Source organism: Coturnix japonica, chromosome 2, assembly GCF_054131305.1.
Source record: "Coturnix japonica strain WE chromosome 2, WE-NBRP24, whole genome shotgun sequence".
NCBI classification, from domain to species: Eukaryota; Metazoa; Chordata; class Aves; order Galliformes; family Phasianidae; genus Coturnix; species Coturnix japonica.
The window spans coordinates 124684138-124705290 of record NC_140664.1 but is presented as its reverse complement, the minus strand read 5'-3'; the positions used below and the strand labels follow the sequence as shown (position 1 = coordinate 124705290).

The 21153-nt window shown below is 38.2% G+C and overlaps 1 protein-coding gene across 3 annotated transcripts in view; it reads right to left on the bottom strand.

Annotated features, from left to right (window-relative positions):
- Positions 1–21153, bottom strand: part of MYO3A (myosin IIIA) — a 95223-nt gene that overhangs the window by 6626 nt on the left and 67444 nt on the right. For all 3 annotated transcript variants that reach the window (XM_015853320.3, XM_085538751.1, XM_085538752.1), the window contains 11 exons: positions 20830–20918; positions 19057–19186; positions 16450–16529; positions 15771–15848; positions 13080–13285; positions 10935–11046; positions 10078–10240; positions 9332–9418; positions 7931–8054; positions 6292–7264; positions 5499–5637 (listed from right to left, as the gene is read on the bottom strand). In XM_015853320.3, the coding sequence (XP_015708806.2) occupies positions 5499–5637; positions 6292–7264; positions 7931–8054; positions 9332–9418; positions 10078–10240; positions 10935–11046; positions 13080–13285; positions 15771–15848; positions 16450–16529; positions 19057–19186; positions 20830–20918 (2181 nt within the window). The remainder of the gene's footprint in view (positions 1–5498; positions 5638–6291; positions 7265–7930; positions 8055–9331; positions 9419–10077; positions 10241–10934; positions 11047–13079; positions 13286–15770; positions 15849–16449; positions 16530–19056; positions 19187–20829; positions 20919–21153) is intronic.

Genomic DNA, 21153 nt, shown 5'->3' with positions numbered 1-21153 from the left:
CTCCCATGTACATCAGACATCTTTTTAATTAAGGAGAAAGCACAATCATTTCAAATGAGAAGTGGTCAGTAATACATCCGCATTGACTCCTGCAAAATTAGCTGTGTAAGTTTTTTGTTATGCGTGATAAATAAAGGCTTGTAAAGGTCATGGATATATGGAGGAGCCAGAGTGAATAATGTTCATTTAAATTGTAGTGGGATGATTACATTCCTTGTCTTAGTTTCTTATCTGAAATGCAGACATCTTCCCATTGTAATGAATGAAACAGGTACCTTTTAACATTTTGCAATATAAAAGAACAACAGTGTTTTTCTAAGTCAAGGTACAGATAATTCCTATGAAACAACAAGATCTAGATGCAACAAATTCATTTCTAACCTATATGAAATGTAAATTATATTATTTTATTTGAAATGGTATGGAAGGCCCAACTGTGCTCCACGTGGGCTGTTGTTACTCTGCTCCTGGAATAATTCCTGGAATTATCTGAGTTTCCCGTTGGGGCAGAGTAGAAGAAAACCTTCCTATTGCATTTTGAAACCTAACAGGAGCCTAAACTGGAAACAATACCTTAAAAAAAAACCACCAAACCATAACAAAACTCCCCAAAACAGATAAAAAACAAACAACAACAATAAAAATAAAACAACAACCCAAAACAACAACAACAAAAAATGCCCAGTTCCTTAATTTCTACATGATTCAACAGAAACACCGAACTGCCTGTGTAGGAAAAGACTGCATCAAAGATCCTGACTGCATGAAAATCTGGAACAAGAACATGAAATCAAATTGTGGGCTCTAAGAAAATACTAAGAAAGACTCAAATAATACTTAATTCATAACAATGTATTCATCATTGTCAAGCATATTAGAGCATTCTCTTATTCTATATTACAGTAATTTCAACTGAAATTAGTTGTATGTTTCTCATGCATGTGTTCAGCAAAGAAGACTCCTCGTACACTCAAAAAATCATTTTGATAATGACGTTTTAGTAAAAAACAACTTTTTATCTTGGCCTGTGCACTTTGCATATCTGAGCTATTCAGAAGAACTGAGGGGACAGAACCATTATCCTGAGGCAGCCAGTCTTCTCAGCCTGGGCATCAACTGTTTCTTTATAAAATTATACAGAGAGCAGAAAATGTCATTCTGAGTTTTGCCTTCAAATTACACAGCAGGTAAAAGAAGCTTGATGGATTTAGCTTTCTTTGTTTTACCAGAAAGTAAACCTGTGATTTGCCTCTCTGCTTAGATTTGTGTGTTTGTTGCTACTGAAACACAGCTGATGTGGTAGTGGTTAGTTCACAGAATCATAGAATCACAAGGTTGGAAAGGACCTATAAGATCATCTAGTCCAACCGTCCTCCCTTTACCATACCTACAGGAAACCCCTAAACCATGTCTCCTAGCTCTCTATCCAGGCGCTTCTTGAACACTGCCAGGGATGGCGACTCCACCACCTCCCCAGGCAGGCTATTCCAGTGCCTGACGACTCTTGTTGTAGTATTGGACAAGTCACTGCACTGAGTAAGGTTTGCTTTTTGCTGCTACTTCTAGAAGTCATTTACTCAGTCAAGTTAAAGGTAGAAGGCAAATTAAATATCTAGGCCTGACAAATGGTCAGTTTGATGTGCTTGTTTTCCAGATGGTCTATACCTTTCTGCAGCAGGCAACGGAGAATGAAGTAAAATCATTCACTTATTAACAGGCAAAATATGTTACATAGAAAAGCTTTCTTTCAGAGCTCTACAGTATTTATATCTTATTGCCTTTTTCTGTTTACAACTTCAAATATCTGCAGGAAGATCTGGTCCTGCCCTTTTTATCTGAAAGGGAAAACTGATGCTTTCTACCTAATGAACATTTAAACATGAGTGTTACAAAAATGATAAAAATTCATCAGAGAATCACACAATTATTAAGGTTGGAAAAGACTGTTAGTATCACCTAGTTTGACCATCAGCTCATCACCACCATGCCCACTAACCATATCCATCAGTGCCACATCCACACGTTTCTTGAACACCTCTAAGGACGGTGTCTCCACAACCTCTCTTGGCAGTCTGTACCAATGCCCAACCACACTTTCAAAGAAGAGAATTTCCCTAAATTTCCACAGGGCAGTTACCCTGTGCTCTGTGGTTGCATAGACACAAGCAGGTGCTGTCAGTGCTGCTGCACAGTCACGTGCCTTACTGCAATGCACAGGAGAAATTAGAAACAAAGACATTTGAAAATTCACTGACCGTGTTGCCTAAGATTTTACCAACAGGAAGATAGGTCAAACAAGTTTAAAAGGTGAAAGATTTTCCTCAGACTGCAGAAAATTCGGAAAGCGGCACCTATTTGAAACATTCAAGTTCAGGCAAGAAATGCTTGAATAAAGATGAATCAGTATCACCAGCCCTTTAGGTTGAACTGTCTGCACATCCTGACATACAGTGATAACCTTGGAAGACAGCAATCTAGAGGAATCTACATCCATGGATGCTAATATAAATTATCATCTGTCTTACAACAGATCATATACTGAGTACTAAAGAAAGAGAGAGGCTACAGCTGTGATAAGCATCTGAGCAATGAAAGGTCTTTATTTATTAGGTCACCTGCAGAAACAGATAAACATGTCTGCATGTCACTGAAGTGAAATGGTACTTGTTTGATTCAGCATTGCCCCACATCTTATGTGGATGGGAAGAATAAAGCCAGCCCCAGAATAAAGCAGGAAGAAAAAACAGGCAGGAGGTCCAGTAATTTTCTGGGTTTTGCTGAGGAGACTGGAAGAAAATAGAAAATTGCAGGTATAGTAACTGGAACGACAGAATGTGATAATAATAAATCAGCAGCTATCGAGCTTCCTCTTCCCTGCAGATGCTGCCCAGGAAATCTGTGTAAGCAGTGCTGCAGCAGCAGGGGGGATCTGGGTGAACACCCCACCTGCCTCACTGCTTTGTGGAGCTGAATGGGTCTTTGGCTGTTCTGAAGTGGCCTGTACCATGAGAATTTCATTCTAAATATAGAAAATTCTCTTCCAGAGATTTTGTACTTTCAATGTCATTTAATACTTACAGGGATGAGCACTGGTGAAAAAATAAAAATAAAAAATAAAAATAGTTCCCATCATGAACAAATTCCCCTCCTTCAGTTTTTGACTCAAAAACTACACTGTGACCATTTGTGCTCTAACCCTAAGTGACCCCAAGGCTCACTAGAAATTCAAAGGGGCAGTCCTGGGATGCAGCCATTTTGTTTAGCTGAATGTATTTAGTAAGCAGATACAACTTAGCTGGTGATTGGAGCCGCAGGGAATATTGCTTATTCCAGGAACCTTGTACAGCATGCATTATGCATTTTTATAAATACAAATAAATTCACTTATGAACAACTTAACCTTGTAGATTTAATATTCATTAAAACTTCTGGCTTGAATGTTCTTTAAACTGTAGGATTTGCATTTTTATTAAAATAAACAGCTTTGAAAATCTGAACACTTGTCACAGTTCGCCATCCAGCTTTCCCACAGTTCCTCCCCTTCTGTGGATAGAAAAATAATAGGATATTTTATCAGAGGAATAGGTAAATTCTCAGATGGATAAAGGCCACCTCCCCACTGATGAAGGTAGACAAGCATTCCTATCTGGCATAAAGTTATAAAATATACATTTCATGTTACAGTTATAAAATGACATGTAAAACTAACAAAGCTGTAGAAGGTGTATAAATAAGTGCAAACCTCCAGAGTAATGAGATACAGATATGATCTAAAGAACAGATGAAGCTCAACAAACTCTGCTGTAGGGTAAGAAAACAAAAATGGCCCAAGAAGGAAATCTGAAGTAAAAATTTATCCCGTAAATGTGTGCGTATAAATCATACTGAAACATAATGCAGGGAAGAAAACAAGAAAGCTCCTTCCTGTTTAAAACATTGTGCATCACTCATGTCTTCCTGCCTCACTTTAGCATGGTAGTCTGCAGCACATCACCTCAAGTCTTTATTTGACACAGTTGTTTAACTCATGGCTTACAATGTTTAAGGGCAAGGTAAGAGTTCAGTTGCAGCTTCATAGTTGAATAGCACTCACTATTCCATTCTAAATGTATCTACCCTTGAAAATAGTAGTACTGTCCAAATATAGACTATGGGTACCATTGCTGACATTTCTTGTCAAAGAAAATTAGATATTATTATCAAGCATTTAATTTTTACACCTGTAAATTAAAGAGAAAGTTAAAATAGAGGCCTTGTGTCTAAACCAAATTTTCTTAAATACCGTGCCTAGTGCAGAAATGAATAAAGTGTTGCCATGTCACATATTTGTTGGGAGAAAAAAAATGAAGAAAATAAATCTTCCTTATGTTAAGACCACATAACATCAAAATTACATTTCTTTCTTTTCATTAAAATAAGGCTGAAGTCTTGATTTCTTATGCAACTCAATAACATTTTCACAGTTGACATACAAAGTGTTAGAACTTGGTTCAAAGAAATGCACGATACTCTTCACATCTGTGTTAAAAAGGATACGAGCAGCACTTTCATGAACTTCATCATTGGGAAAATGCTGTATTATGACACTGCAGGGGTATAGAATAGTGACATGTTCCAAGATAAAGCAAAGTTAAGTGGCTGACTGGTAAACACTTTAAGTGGGATTGCATTCATAGGTGACAAACTCTGGCATTCTCTTGTCTCCTGTAGAGCTACTTAAATTTATAGCAGTGCTTAGGGAGGACTTTGTACTACTCTGCTGCTGATCTTCATCATATTCACTTGTTGAAGTAATGAGACCTTCAGCTAGTCAAACAGTTTCCCGGTTTGTCCTAGTCTTGGTTGCATTTTGGAAACTCTACTGCCCATACTAATTGGAACATAAGCGACTTTGGAGTGTGTTTTCAGAGGCAATGTCCTCTTAACTACAGAAGTTGAAGGGATGCTAATTACTAGTAAGAATTTACTCTTAATTTCAAAGTCACCTCCATCAACATTGGGAGGAATTAGAATTTTTGATACACTCAGTTGCACTTCTTGGTAGCTAACAATTTTACTCAGCAAAAATGAGCCCAACTTTGGTAAAGCATTTGACATGATATCTAATATAGTCTCAGATCCTACCCCTAACATTCACTGCTGAGCAACAATGAGTAAAAAAGAGCCAATGTGGAATTTTTACCAAATAAATGTATCCCTAGAGATGCTGTGAGTAGGTCTCATACGGATTCATTCACCAGTTTTAAGAAGCACTGAAACAAAATTCCAAGAAAATGGTAAGTGTGTAAATCCCTAACAGGCTTGGATATTTCTTTGGAAAATGTTTCAGACACATATTGATATGAGGCTTAGTACAGAAACCAACAGCCTGAGTTATATGAGAGGGTGCAGCCAGCTCATTTCCTAGTCCCCTGCCCTTGAGAACATGAATAGGAGTTGTTTCTTGACAGTCCTGCTGACGAAAGAAAATTCTATCTAACTGTAAGGTTCAGCATTACCTGACTGACAAACATGAGAAGAATATTGGTTGTTAGTTTGCTTATCTTTGGACATCATCACAGGTCTCAGCTGATGTGACAGTATCATTTCATTTAATTTTTGCTGCAATGCCAAGTAGTCTTCAGATAATTTTGATATCTGAAATGAATAACACAGAATTTCTCATTATTATATAATAGATATGTGTGTTCCAAGATAACAAAGATAAAACGGTAGACTGGAGAATGATTTTAAAACATATTGCGCCAGCTGCTACAGTGCAGGTCCCTAGCACAGTCACAGTCCTCTCCTTAAAAACCAATCAACTCAACAAAGAAAAGTGTAGGAAATCCCGTGCTGCAGCCAAGTCCTGCAGCTACTTGATATTGGTTCATTTAGGCAAGCAGGGGCTGCCTTGGTGACACTGGGATGCAGAACAGCTTCTGCAATATGTACACTTTTCTGAACTTTTTCTTACGTTTATGGCGTTGACACAGCAACTCGCATTTTTGTTTACAGAGACACTAGGCCTTGTCTGGCAAATGTACATTTCAAACGAAGCCAGAGCTTCTGCATTTGGGTTAATAATGACATAATTTTCCCCCTAACTTCTTTTTCCCTTCCTTTCTGAAAAAGGCTGTTTTTCTTGCAGCCCCAAGTATGCATTTCTATGCAACACTCATTAAAAAAGAACACATCAGTCTCAGTTGAGAGACTGAAGGCCTGGTTCCACTGAAGTCAGTTAAATGACTTTCTCATTCTGTCCTTGCTCAGCATGTTACATACAACATATTTCATTTATAAGCTTCTTACCTGACGTGAAAAGGCTGCCAAATCACAGGTCTCTTTTTCAGATCCTCCCTTCAGTGTCTTAGAGCCCTCAGCCTCTATCACAGTGCTTTCCTTATTTTTTTTTGTGTGGGGATCTTTATTTTGAACGTGTACTGCTTCTGTTGGCTCATTCGCAGTGTTCTCTTGACCTTTGCAAGGTAATTTCCCTTCTTTTCTGAGTTGTCCTCTCCTTCTGTAACCCCGGTAATTGCTCTGAATAACCACTGCTGCCTTCTCTTTCTCCTCTAAACTTTGTTTTTCTGCTTCAGCTTGCTTTCGTGAACCTCTTAGTGACTCCTTTCTTACAATCCCTTTACATCCTCTAGGCATCATTTCTTCATGTTTCAGATGGTTTCTTTCTACATCTTCGTTGGTCTCAGGCTGGATCACAGCAGATTCTTGATTTTGCCTATCTGTACTGAGTGTGTCCTGGTTAGCTTGCTCCTGCTGGGGATCAGGTTCAGCTGTGATTCTGACAGAAGCTTTGTTGGATGGCTCTTTCAAGGATTCCTGTTCTTCACCTTCATCAGATTGCTCTACTGCAGGCCTCTGCTTCACAGAAGCTCTCTGTTCTTTTGTAGACATTACCTCTTGCTCCTGTACATTTCCTATGTCACCATTTCCAGTGCACACATTATCATTAACAGCATCACCCTCTCCCTGAGTCTTCTCACTCACTGCTTCTTCCAGTGTAACATCTTCAGCTGGCTGCAGTTGTGCTTCAAGATATTCCACAACAGATAATTCTTCCTCTGCTATTTTTTTGCGTTCTTCCTTTATTTTTTTACGGGCTCTGTAGCCCCTGTAATTGCTCTGAACAATAACAGCTGCTTCTTCTTCTGTTTTAGGAAGGGCACTCTTCACTTCAGCTGTACATTCCTCATTTTCTTGAAGTTCTATGTCCTTTTCACTAGAGGATGCTGCATTCTCAGTTTCTTTCTTTCTAAGTGATTCCCTAAATGGAATAGAGTTTGGGGGAGAAATTACAGTTGAAGGAGATGAACGATAGTGACAACTTTAAAATTCTCTCTGGTGAACTACCATTGTGTAGCAAATGGCAGTTGGGTAGATGGTAACATGGTAAAAATTTAGTGCATATAGCTAGAATTAGGGCCACACTGCTCCTGCCCATTGTCTCCTGAGAAAGACTGTGGACATGGCTGTTCTATACCTCTGGACTACACTACAGCTGCTGAAATGCTGTCACTGAAAACAAGGCTGTGATGCCAAGTGCCCCACCACCATGTTGCAGAGATGTTTACAATGTGATTCACCTCCCCTTACTTTCTGTTGTTGGATGAGCAAGTCATCTAGGTTCCTGCTCATCATCTCCAATGCTTATCAGACATTCACTTAAGAAGAGTCATGAATATTTTTTTTACAGGTCACATTAACCCTATAGTATCTCCTTGGCTTGAAAATGAGAGAAAATTGCCTAGGGACATTAAAGGAAGTCAAAGTGAATTTACATTACTGTATGTATATCTAGAATAATTTGTTTCACTACATCACTTTTTTTTTGTTTGTTTAGTTTTGCATTCTATTTTGTTTGTTTTTTATATATATCAGTGCAGTTACTGGAAAGGGACACAGTGACATAAGAGACAGAAAACATTACTACCTCCTCTTTTTGAAGCTCTTCCTCTCCTTATATCCCCTGTAGTGAGATTGAATTGTTGTTGCTGCTTTGTTCCTTGCCTCAGTTAGTTCTTTTCTCTTCTTCCTGAGTAAGTATCCTCTGGCAACTGATAGGAAATAGTAACATAAGCAACCTTAGGCAACAAACATTGGATACCCCCAAAATTTCAGACACTTCAATGGTAACAGTATTCAAAAAGTAAACCAACAGTAAAAGGGAGGAATAAGGAAACACAGACTGAGGTGATAATTATGGTTATGTTTCAGCTCAAATTACTCTTTTTCAGAAAAACTGTTGAGATTTCAGAAAGCTGCAGTTGTTCTATGTGAGGATACAGCCAAGGTCTTTCTCAGTATTTTGCTGGACCAAAGAAAATAAAAGAAGACATCAAAAGAAGCAGAAACACAGTGCTATTGAAGTGCCTCTAGAACCCTGTACTCTACGCTTCATGTACTTGTTTTGCCTACTTCAGGCAATTGCTGTGACTCAAGGTTTTTAATTTCCCTGGGAAAACCTATCACACTATAGACAATACCAGCCTCTCTTTTGGTACAGACATAGAACTTTAATTCCTTAGGTAAACATTCACTTGATCAGAGAAAAAACTGAAAATGTTATAGCTCAGCAGTAAGAGTAGACCTAGCTCATAATCTTTTTCTTAGTGCTTTGTGAGAGATCCAAGCTCAAAAGTCTCTGACATGCAGGGACCCTCACCACTATGACAGCTGGTAGTTTAAGGGCTGGGATTCAACTCCAGGTGAAGGTGACTAAAGTGAGGTGTGTATGAATGTGTTTACAATTGTGCTTAGTCTCCAAGCTCTCATTGAAGTCAATGACCAGTCATGAGAAGCTTGATGCACTTGCTGGCATATGGCTATTGAGTGTCATCTGAAGTGCTTCAGGATGCCCTGAACCGGAGCAGAAGAGAAATTGTACCTGGCTAGCTCAGATTGAGGCCTGGCAAAAAAACAATCAGACATGAGTGGAAGTACAGGTTGTAGTCTTCTCAAATGTAACAACTATTACTGATAAGTAACAAAACCTATTCCTAGCAAAACAGCATGAACACACACATTACATGCAGATCATGTCATAAAGGGTTTCAGCAGCACCAGCTGCAACAATTAGATGTATCAGGCTGCGAGTGAAAAGTCTTGCTATGGCATTTTGCCAGCCCACTTCATAGATGTAGAACATTACTCTATGCTGCTTTGAGGTACCGGTAGTGGAATACATCGATCTGCTTCAACCACTGCATACAGCTATATGAGATATATAGTACCTCAGAAAGTATAAATGAGCATAGTCAGTACTGTGCTAAGGTCATAGCAAAGAATCTGAATCAACTTATTTTGTTTGGAAAGGAAAGCAAACAATTCTTACTTGCTTGAAGCCTAATGATGTATTTTTCAATTTTTTTATTGTGTTTTGCATTCTGGTATTCTTTACGAGCAGCAAAACCCCTGTAAGCTGGAAAGAGATGCAAACAAATAAACAATCCATTAGATACACAAGAGGATTTAAGAATAAAAAAACTCTGGAAAGAATTACAGACCTCCATTAAAATGTTTTTATAAAAATTTTGCAGGATTTATCTTTCCAAAAGCAGCAAACAAACATAGGCACTATGAATCTACATAAAAATTACATTTTCTGGCAAGTTAAGTTACTATGAATGAAATGAATACAAAACACAGGAGAATCAGAATGTACAACAAGATGATGCATGAAGTGTATTAAAAATTTCAGCTGATATCTCCACCAACAGTGTAATTGGTCTTATTATCTATCTGGGATGTTTAATCCATTCTATTTTTATTCTTATATTACACAACCTTGACAGAGCATGCTAGAATATTATTAATAACAGTATCATTTATGCAATAACATCCTTCCATTTAAAAAATTGTCTTTAAAGGTAATATTGATAAATGCAACTTCAGTAAGAAGACTGTCATAAGCTGCTCAGAAGAAATTATTCTTCACAAGAGCAGAAATGAAGGATCAGAAATTTTGTAAAATATAACAACAGGAAAACAGCAAAACCCACATCCAACAAGCACACCCATCTATTGGCTGCACACACGTGCTAACTTTAAGCAAATCTTCAAATGTTTTAAAGCCATTACCTGATTGTATTTTAATAGCACTTTGTTCCCTTTGTTCCTTTATCTTTTTGTATCTCCTTGAGCCCAGCCACCCTCTGACATAAGCTTGAATCAATATAATCCTATCAACCGTCTCTTTTCGCATTAAATTCAGCTGTTCCACATGATAGTACTTGAGAAATACCTTAAAAAGAGACAATCAGTAGTTTTAGTTACTATGGTTTACACAAACTGGCCCTTGCAGTCCCAGTATTCACTCAATCCACTTAAAATCTACATGTTACAGTTGGTGCCAGCCGACTTCTTACTTGTATTACCTAAAAGATCAATTTTATTGAAGACAGCATCTTGTTTGCTTGTAGAATTATTTTACCTTGCTCTCCCCTTCAACAAAGGTGATCCAAATTTGGAACTTTAAATCTCTTCTTCCCAAGTTTAAATTAAAGGCATAGTTTATTCACTAAATTGATTTTATCAAGCATGAAGCTTTTTCTCCTCCATTGCTGGTAGTCTGGTTGCTCCAAGGAAGAAGAATGGGCAGATCCTTACTACCACATTTTTAGAAACAGTACAAGCAACATCATTGGTCACATACTGAATTTATAGGTGAGGTAGGCTGTGGCATTGTTACAGTTGATCAGAATTTTAACACATTTCTGGGTCAGGATTTCAGCCAGATACTAAGGAACAGTTCTGCAAAATGTTTTTTTGTTTGTTTTGGTTTTGGTTTAGTACCAGAAAAGACCAAGAGCTACTCCAATCAAATGAGTGAAGAGATTAAGAAAATGAATTGCCTAGTAAATTAAGAATGACGTGCTGCAATAACACTGCTTTGGTATACATACTGTATATATTAAACAACAAATATAAAAGGTTACTTTAGTTTTTCCAAGAACCCAGTTGTCAAGGTGGGCTTTTTCCAAGATGGCAGCACAGGTTTCTGGGCTGACTGGAGGATCATCATTTGTTTTGTAACAGATGAGATAATACCTAAAGACAAATATAAAGATGATTCTTTATTCCCTTAAAAGCAAGCAGTGTTTGCAAATATATCTAAACCATTAATTTAAACTAATAAAAACAATTATATGAAAGAAAACATAGCACTGAAAAAAAACCCAAAAAGAGTACACCAAGAAAACTGCTATGATTTATACACAGTACTGAGAAATTCAATTAAAACCGGATGAGTGACATATTGCACACCCTGGAGGGATGTTTAATTCTATAACAATACTGGGAGGCTTTAAAAAGTGTGCAGCTCAAGTAGGGTTGTGTGCCAGTACTTTGTTCCTCTGACTGCATTCTGTGAGTTATTTCAGCGATAAAATAAAAATATTTGTGAAGACTTTCTGTCTAAATTAGTGTCCTTCATAGCTAGAAATGTCATGAAAATTTCATATCTTAATTCTTGTGCAAGACCATCTACCTTTTAGAGGGTTAACATTATGTGAGATACACCCCAGCTCTTGTTACTTCCTTGGAAGTAACTCTGACTCGGAAAAAGGGTCAGAATGCTTATGCATGAAGACTACCCATCCCATACAAATTCAACTGGCAGGTAGAAGAGTTCTTGCATGTTCCAGGACTTTTTAGAATGCCTCATTACAAAACGAGCTGTACTTATCTTGTTTCATTTATTTATTTATTTATTTATTTTAATTCAGAAAATTATGTTAATACTCTGTGTACTTCCTGACACTGCATTCTACTTTTTTTTTCTTTTTTCTAGTTATTTATTTAGCCTTCATATGCTAAATCTGGGTTGTACCTGCTTTAGATGAAGGTAATAATTCCCTCAGAGCATAGTAAGAAAAGGAGAGAATGCTCTTTCCTGCATTATCACTGATTCCTACACCTACTCATTTATTTATTTATTTTTTCTCTTTCTTTTTGTACTATACAGTGAATTGGTTTAATAACCAAAATAAATCTGTCGACATTCCAGGCCTATTGTAAGTCTCAAGTATTAACAATAAAAAGACAGGGAGATACGTACCTGTTAAAATCCCTTTCTGCGTAATGTTGTATCACCTATGCTTGGGACCTACACAGCCTTGGGCAATCAGGGGCACTCTCTTTGGCGAGCTTCCTCATTGTGGTCACTGATTTTCTTTCCTTTATCAGAGCAGCAAAGTTCTTGATAAAAAGTAGCAACTAAAAGCCACAGCACATCTTGGTGCAGTGATGACCACCTCTTCCCACGCTGCACTCTTGCAAGACACTAATATTACCGGCAATGCCATACTATTAAAACATCACTTTGTCCTTACTCTCTCTCCTTGTGCACCAGCAGCACTCCACGGCTAGCTCTCTGTTTCTAGGGCACTATTACTTTTAACTGCTTCTGTCTAAGTGGCTGTTGCTTGGTTTTTCCTAGTCTTGCTCTCCATTTCAGAAATCTAAGTTCTGACTGAGGCAAATATTCAGGGTCTTTATTTGCAAAAGAGAACTACAGGCTAAGTGCTCAGAATTCATTTTTTGAAGCAGTGGGAGAGAGTTAAAGGGATTATAAATAAATCATTATTCATTATCCTTCTTAACAAATGTCTAACACTTAGAAATTGTATTTTAAACAGAACTATGCACTTAATGAACCCCTCAGCCCTAGATGAGCAGTTCCAAATTATTATCAATCCCTGCCAAAAGCAGATGTTGCACAGTGCTGGATCTCAGGAGCTGGAGAAATGGCGACAATTCTCTGTCTCCAAATTCTCCACCATTTGAAGCATTAAACTCCTAACCCTCTAATCTCTGAAGAAAACTTTCAGGTTATAAGTGAGTCAATTTTCACCCAAATGCAGAGGGAATATGGAACAATCATGCTGAGATGCATAACCTTTCCCTACCAATCCAGAAGGGCTCACAAATCTTGTGACTGATCTATTCTGTCATCCAATGTGCAATCATATTTGTAACGTCTCTGTTTTTATTTCTTTAAAACACCATGCCAAAGACATGCTTATCAAACTCTGAGCAGCAATGAGACAAGAGAAAAAAACATTTCTTCACATCAATATTACCGTTTTATGAAGTTAGCGAAGAGTATGCGGTGCGAATAACCTTGTCTTCGAATCCTTGCTGTCTCCAGAATTCCTGTGTAACGCAGCTGAACCAGCACTTTTTCTTTATCAAACTTGTTTGCCTGCCGGTCATTGTTTGGCTTGATGCACCGGACAAAATGAGGCTGGCCAACCACCATTTTGGATAACAAATCCATGAGAGAGTACTGCAAGAAAGTAACAAAATATCTAACACCAGGATGCTTTAATGTAGTTCCGGGTGTAGCTGAAATTTTATTTCATATGATCAAGAACATGTGAAAAACCACTCACATTTCAGTAAAAGGGAACTTCATCAGCAGATGAAGTAAATGGCCCACCAACAATTCAAATTTCGAAAAGATCAGCATATACTGATTCAGGGCAACAATGACCTCAAATGGTTCTAGTGTAGCCCATCCAGAGCATTCTCACTAAAACTGCAATGATTTGTGGTACTGCCAATAACTGAACTCCTGCTTTGTTTTAGGAAGCAGCATTATCTTTAACTGCAGTTTTAAAAATTGATCTGTTTCATACAGTGTCCCTGATGACCAGTGCATGTAACAGCAGCTGGTGGGCTGGGTTGGCCACATCAAATTCATATCAAGCTGTACATTTAGCAGAAACAAAGCACTGTTTGCTAGAGCATAAATGAATTATGTGTGCAACTGCAGAAGAGGGGAGAGTTAAACGAGAAATATTTCTAATGACATCCCACTCATTCTTCTAAAGGGACAAGTACTTGACTGCACATTTTATGCCTAATGATGAAGACCGGGAACAAGTAAGTGTTTGGGGCAAGTGCATTGGGCTTGGAGTGTGCATCAATGACTGAGCTGTTAGTGACAGTGTGGTAGTAAAAGGTGCTAAATGCTGTCAGATCTGATGGAAGGGTAGTGTCCCCTTCTGAAAGCCTCTTCCCAGACACATAAGCTGGTCTAATATGTGAGAGAAACTCTCCTTGAACTTCTTTATTTTTTCTTGGAATCTTGTTAGGTAATTGCAACCTGTGGGGTTTTTTGTTTGTTTGTTTGTTGGTTTTTAACCTATTGTCAACTATTTGAAGATTCACCCAAAGAGAAAGTCTTAAGAATGAGAAGCGAAACAGCAAGAAGCCAGTAAATATCACCATCCTGGCATTAAAGTGGAGGAAACTAAAGTCACCCCACAAGAGGGGACGCTTAATCTACTCTGACATAGTGCATCCTCTTCATTGTATAGGCTGATGGTGACACTACATCTCCCCTGCCAGCACCAAAACTTTGAGGAGGGTTAAACTAAAAATGCACAAATTCAATCCAAAGTTGTGCTTTTCCCACCTCCCCAGGATGCCAGGCTAGCAGAGAGGGTGCTATTTGTAGCTCCTCATGCCAACTGAGGTGGATATGGCTGTAAAAACCTCTTGATTTGTATTTCATAACATTGCCATGTAGGAAGATCTTATTAACACACAAACAAACAGGCTCATTCCTCAAGATTCAGCCTGACTACACAGAAGGCAGAAGCCAGGATGTCACACAGTTCAGCAGTAGGTTGGGGACATGAAACTGGTGTAGGATGTCAAGAGCCATATGTTTCCTATTAAAATGTGCAACTCCATTCTGGACAAATGCTGCACGATGCAGCAAAGTGCTTAATTAGTTTTATTACTAGTGTAGCAGTGGAACACAAACAAGTAGGACAGGATAATAGATATGCTTTTTTCTACTCATCCTGGGAGGCAGATGGTTTTCTCAGTCACCCATGGATTTCTGCATAAGAGGAAACCACTGGGGATGAGCTGAGTTTTCATTTGAGGGCATTAGCTAGCACGATCTGAGCAGGGATTTCCACTACAGAAAACAGTAACAGGAAAGTGCAAATATAATAAACTCATCCATGGCTTCTGTTGCTGAATTTGGTGGTAATACCAATCCGAGTCACAGATATGAGTTCTGAAGTAGATTCAATACATTTTTCCATCCAGAATATTAACACAGCAGTTTTGAACCACCACGGTAGCACGGTTTGAATAATCCTTGGTAGACCAAAAAGCTGTGTAATTGTGTATACTAACAAAGAGATCCTGCTTCTTACTGTTCTCTGTCTCAGACGTAAACAAACTCTTAAAGGTCATAAACATTACCTGAGCCTCCTTTACATTTTTGCTGGGAGATAGGAGTTATGAGAACCTGGAGCCTCAGAGCTGTGCTCCAGTCAGCCAACTCCATGCATGACTCTGGAGGAAAGAATATCCTTCACAAATATTTTCTATGACAGAATCAGCAGCACAGCCACTGCTTGGGAAAGTAAAAATCAAAATCTTCCCCTGTCGCTCCTGTTCCAAATTAGCTTTGCCCTTTTCCTTCCTAAGATGGAAGGAAATGCTATACAACTGATGTCCAGTCTTCCCTTACATCCCTTAGGAAAAAACTGGTAAGTGAAAGATGATTCATACAGAGAAGCATTGTGACAGAAATATGGCTGTGTATTTGAGTAAAATTAGATGGAACATTACGGTTTCCTTTAGATATTTATACAACACAAACTGCTGGGCCCTAAATACGTTTCACAAACTCTAAGTTGACCACTGTTGACTCTAAGTCAACAGGTGTATTTCAAAAGATGAAAGAATAAATATTTATTCTACTCTTAAAAAAAATAAGTAGGTGAAAAGATCTGATATCTTACTCTGAAATAAGAAGCAACTGTTTGTGTTTTCATACTGGTTGTCTCTCTTGGATGATGCCCAGTATCTCCAGATTCATTCTGTATAGATGAAGAAAGAAAATGACACTTATCTATGTTGAGCCCATAGCGTCCTTTCCAAAGCCTCAACAAACCACTTCTTTGAGAAAATCAATTAAAAAAAAAGCACTAAAAACTGGATAAGTTACCGCATGATCACTAGCACAAAGTAGTTACACCAATACGATACATTACTTTGCTGCACAATGCACAAACATTCACATACAGAGGACACAGTCTGAGAGCAGAACATCTAAATAACTGCCACAAATACCTTGACAATGTCTGAGATCCTGTTATTGTGGACCACTGCTATTGTGGTCATTCTCTATGAAATATGACTGTACTTCACATCAAATTACTAATTTATTTATTTATTTATTTATTTCTGAAGCTTTTATAAAACTATAGCGAGAAAGAAGGGAAATGTTAGGTTTTTTTTTACCTCACGGAAGGAATATGAATTGCACAACACAAAGATATCCAGCTAAACAGAAAAGAAAATAGGAGAGGGAGAAAAACCATCGAAGGGGTTACTTGCTTACTTTTAGTACCAATGACAGTATTGCCTTTGTAATTTAACTTAAGATTCAATGAGGAATCACGATATCAGCTTTCTTACCTTTGTACGACTGATTGATTTCTGGGGGGTCCACATCTGGTAACTGATTGTAGTTTTGCTTTTACTGTGTGCCAGGTTACCTAAGGGAAGATCAAAGAATGCAACCTACCAAAATGCTTAGATCACATCTAAACTAAAAACTATGTTGAACCACCTTATTCGGTGCAAACATATGATTACAAAAGATGTTGACTTTTTCTGTGTATGCTGTCATTTCTCTTTGCACTCTTGAGATGGAACAAGCTCTGAAGAAATTGCATGAAGATGGAACAGAACTGAATTTTCTGCCTTCAGCGCTTACATCACCTACTAGAGCAAAAGAAATAAACAGAATGCTGCAGAAGGTGAAAAAGATATATCTTATGGTATCCATGAGCTTTTACACTAAGGAGCTTATTTTTCTATCCTAGTTCTAAGGCTACATATATATAAGTTAAAATCATATGCCAGTACCCTTCTCCAGCTGAGGTCAGATGACATGGCATGACTCAAGTCTATTCAGCTAAACCCTATACTTCTCCACTCTTCTACTTCACTGGTAAAAATACAGTTGCATCCCCCCCTCAAAACTTGCTGGAAACCATTGCTCATTTGTACTTTGTTGTGAAGAGTGCCTGGGTATTCCTGGGAGAATGTTAGCTGACATTGACCAGAACTGTCCCAGGGTGACATACTAGCAATTAATCATAATGGACAATACTGTGGCAGTGTTTTGGCTACTGTCTGCTGGCCCTGGTAGTTTTGTTTACTACCATAGACATAGTCTTAATACTGCAACCTTGTAATTCTTAGCCAAAAGCTACCCTTAAATAATGACTTGAAGGACAAGTTCACAGGAGTGGTTTATATAGACACTGACTTTCTAAAGAAATAATAAATAAAGAAAACACTATGTCACTTTACACCATGTTGCTTTATGTTGATAAATCCTACCCAGTGCTGCATGCTGCCATTACTTCTGCTGTTAATTTAACACCTCTGAAATCTCATTACATACTGTGAGAGCCTGTAATCTCTCTATGCCCATCTACTCCGAGTAAGAGAAGGACAAGAGTTACATGAAAGTTGGATAAAAAGCTGCAACTATATGGTATGTATGGTATGCTCAGCTAATGTACCATGGGTTATGTGATGGTATCGAATGGAAAAATCCCCTGTGCTTAGCTAAATATCACTTGGTAGAATAGAAAGAGAGGTTACTCACATCTAACGTTAGCTATCTGGAAGCGAAGTATCTACTGGATCTCCACTGCATTCAGTGAAGAGAGGGACCTTACGAAAGATTTATCTCATCCTAAGAGAAATACTCCAGGTGCATAGGATTGGTTGGACTCTAGATATACCTCAGTGTTTCCACTTACTGTATATGGATGACTTAGACTGGAAACTAACTTTTATCTGGTTAGAGCTGGATTGCTTGGGTCAGTTTCAAAAGGTAAAACATTTGATGTAGATTAACAAAAGAACTAAAATTATCTTCAGAGTCATCATTGCAAAACATTACTAAAGTTCTTGGTACCATTTAGGCCATGACCTTGGCTCTACAGAAATTATAGTTTAACATCTTAGCAGATGTAAATAAGTTAAAATGTTCAGGGAAGGACACTGTGCTCTGTGCTTTCCCAACAATACTGATCTAAAATAGACTTTCAAGACTAAATTTTGCATTCCACCAGCAAAGCTTCCTTTGTAAGTAACAGGAGCTTTGCCAAAACCTTAGCTTCTGTAAGTTATGATAACATTTTGGAGAAATTTCCATTAGGCTCTTTCAGTTCAGCTTTCCCGTTCTCCTATGTAGTGGTACAAGAAAGTACTGTTGTAAAATACTCATTGTACAGTATCAGTGCCCTCACACAGGGAGAAATACAACACAATAACAAGTAACCCCTGCCTGTCTATAATACACGTAACAGCAGTTACCCAGGAACTTCATGGTAGAACCTAAAGCCAGGACACAGATGATGCTTGCCACCTATATTTTCTGATTGTAAGGATAAGAAGACTTACCCATCACCCAAAAAGACAAGTAAGACACTGTACAAAGGACATAGTTCAACTAAGGTGCAACTTTACTTAGAAGTAATTTCTGTAGAGCCAGTTACATTCCTGCAACTCCTTGTAATCTCTCCGAGGAAGAGCTCACTATCAGGACTTCAACAGTTAACTACTCTAATGGGGAAACAGGGTGTCTCCTCTTTCTTTGCAGCAGAGGTTAGGAATCCACCTGGGTTCTCTACTACTTTAGAGAAAAAACTGCACTGAGACAAAACAGACAACTTACATATGCCCTGTCAAAAAAGGCCAGTGACTTACCTGATCCTTTTTGTTCAGTCCTCAACTCAAGAGATGTACTCCACTCCCTGTCCCGAGCCCCTAACCTGAAGAGGGGACCCTGAAAGAAGCCTCTACCACTTCCTTCGCACTTGACCAGACCAGTCCCTCCCCTGCAGGTTGAGATGGCAGGGGCTCCATTCTGTATAGATTCTAGGGTTGGAAAGTTAAGCCACAAAGTGTATAATGTCATCAATAAATGGTCATATGAAATCCAGCTGTGGTCAGCATGAAGTCTAGAGAAGGACAGTAGGAAGATTACCACAATAGCAATACCTGTTTTTGTAAGAGGATGTGTTACCAGCTGTCGTATCAGATTGTTTTCAGATGATCGCAGGAGCAGCACAATATCAGCTGGCAGAGTATCTCTATTTTTGGCCAGGAATCCACTTGCATTATACAGAACCTGTTTAAAAAGTGCATTTATGCATCTTTTGGGCATTTGAAAAGTAATTGTATATTTAACCACTCTGGCATGACATGAATAGTTTTTCAGCCATGAGGTTTGCTCTTGCTCGTAGTCTTTCTTTTGATGGCAGACAGTTTTAACTTTTTGATATCGAGAACCATTATGATGCAGATTACTAAAAGGAAATCTATTACTCCAGAATACCTTGAGGCACTTTTATGCATGCAGGGAATACTAGTTTTAGTAGGACAACTGTATCATAGCCATCCTTTACACTATTACAGGTATAAATACACAACAAGCAGTGGACTTGCTTTCAGCCCTATTGCACAGGGTTACCCATATTGTGCAGACTTTCTGTCCCATTCATACTGTGCTGCATTGTACTCAGGACTTTTCCTAGAGAACCCTGCATTAAGTACAGAGGAAGTTTTCAAAGTAACAAGCTGCACATGAGATCTCTATAAACAAATCCAAGCATGATATATCTAACTCTCTGGAATTCTATCTGTAAATGACCCACAAGAAAACCAAGTCAAAGGGTGGCAAAACTGGCATGTTTAATTTAAAAACAAAATACAACAGAACAGCCCATTAGCAATCCTAAATTACAAAAAAAGAGCTTTGAAACAAAAATTATATAAATTGTATTCTAGGTTTACAGTGAACAGGACTAAAAACAATGAAACAGCATTTCAAATTTAAGAATGGTTGAAGAAACTACCTAATAAAAAATGGTGTTCTCTGCTGGAAAGGGCTGGTGAAATCCCCAGCTGCACTGAAGGAATCAGAAATGGTACAGGCAGAGCTGACTCCCTGCTCCTCAGCAGCAAGATAAGCATTAAATGTAAATAATTCTGCAGGTTAATTTTAAAGGTATCACCACAGGCCTTTTGTAGCTGCCTGTGTTATACAAGGGGCAAGCTATCTTCCATCAGCTGATGGGAAGTGTGATGCTCCTTCCAGACCACCTACTCCTGTACTGCACAGGCACAACAGTTTCCTATGTGAGACAGCAATGTTTACTTTGTACCCTCGTTAAGAGCTCAAAAGCAGGTGAGAGCTCCTTCACTGACCAGCAGCATCTTGCCTTAGCCCATCAGTGATTCCTCCTGAGTTTGCAAAGACATGTTCAGCAAGTCACCTTGTAGAGCAGGGCAAGATGATGCTCATCAAATAAAGCAGAAAGCATGGCCTTTGCTATCTGTCTAATGAGAGTGCAGAACTAAGTAGTAAGACCATTGGGGTGAAGGAGATATAAAAAAAGAGAGAAGGAATGGAGATAGAGCCCATTCTGAAGCAGCAGGAACAAGCATAGCAGAAGAATCAGTGGAGCACCAAGCTGCATTACAGAGTGGTAACTTTTTGGTTGTGCTGTAATGCAGCCACTTCATTTACTGGGGGACACTGAAAAACACACTTTTGTTATTGATTTTATTTTATTTTATTTTATTTTATTTTATTTTATTTTATTTTATTTTATTTTTGTGGGAAAAAAAAAAGTATTTTTTACTTTCAAGGTATAATATTTCCATGTCAGGACTGAATAAAAAGATTAAGAACCAAACCAGCTGACCTCTGTCATTTCCTTCTAGCCCTACTGTTCCACAACCCCCAACAAATGTCAATAGGTCTCTTACCTTTCCTGCATAATGATAAATCCCAAATGTTAAATCTACTCTTTTGGGTCTCCAGAAATACTTTGACTTCAAATTATCCTCAAATTTTTCTAGAAGGAAACACATAGTTTATCCATTATTGGAGTTACTTGTTTTCTGAATCGGCATCCATCTAAAGACATTTCTTGACTTCTCAGACAATACAGTGGCACAAAACATACTGATGTTGTTAAGAGAAATAAAGTATAACGAGTCTTGTAATAAAAGACACTCTGTAGAGAATATGGGAGCTCCTGAATCAGTTATTTTCTTCGTACCATTTTTTATTAGACATGTCATCTCAGA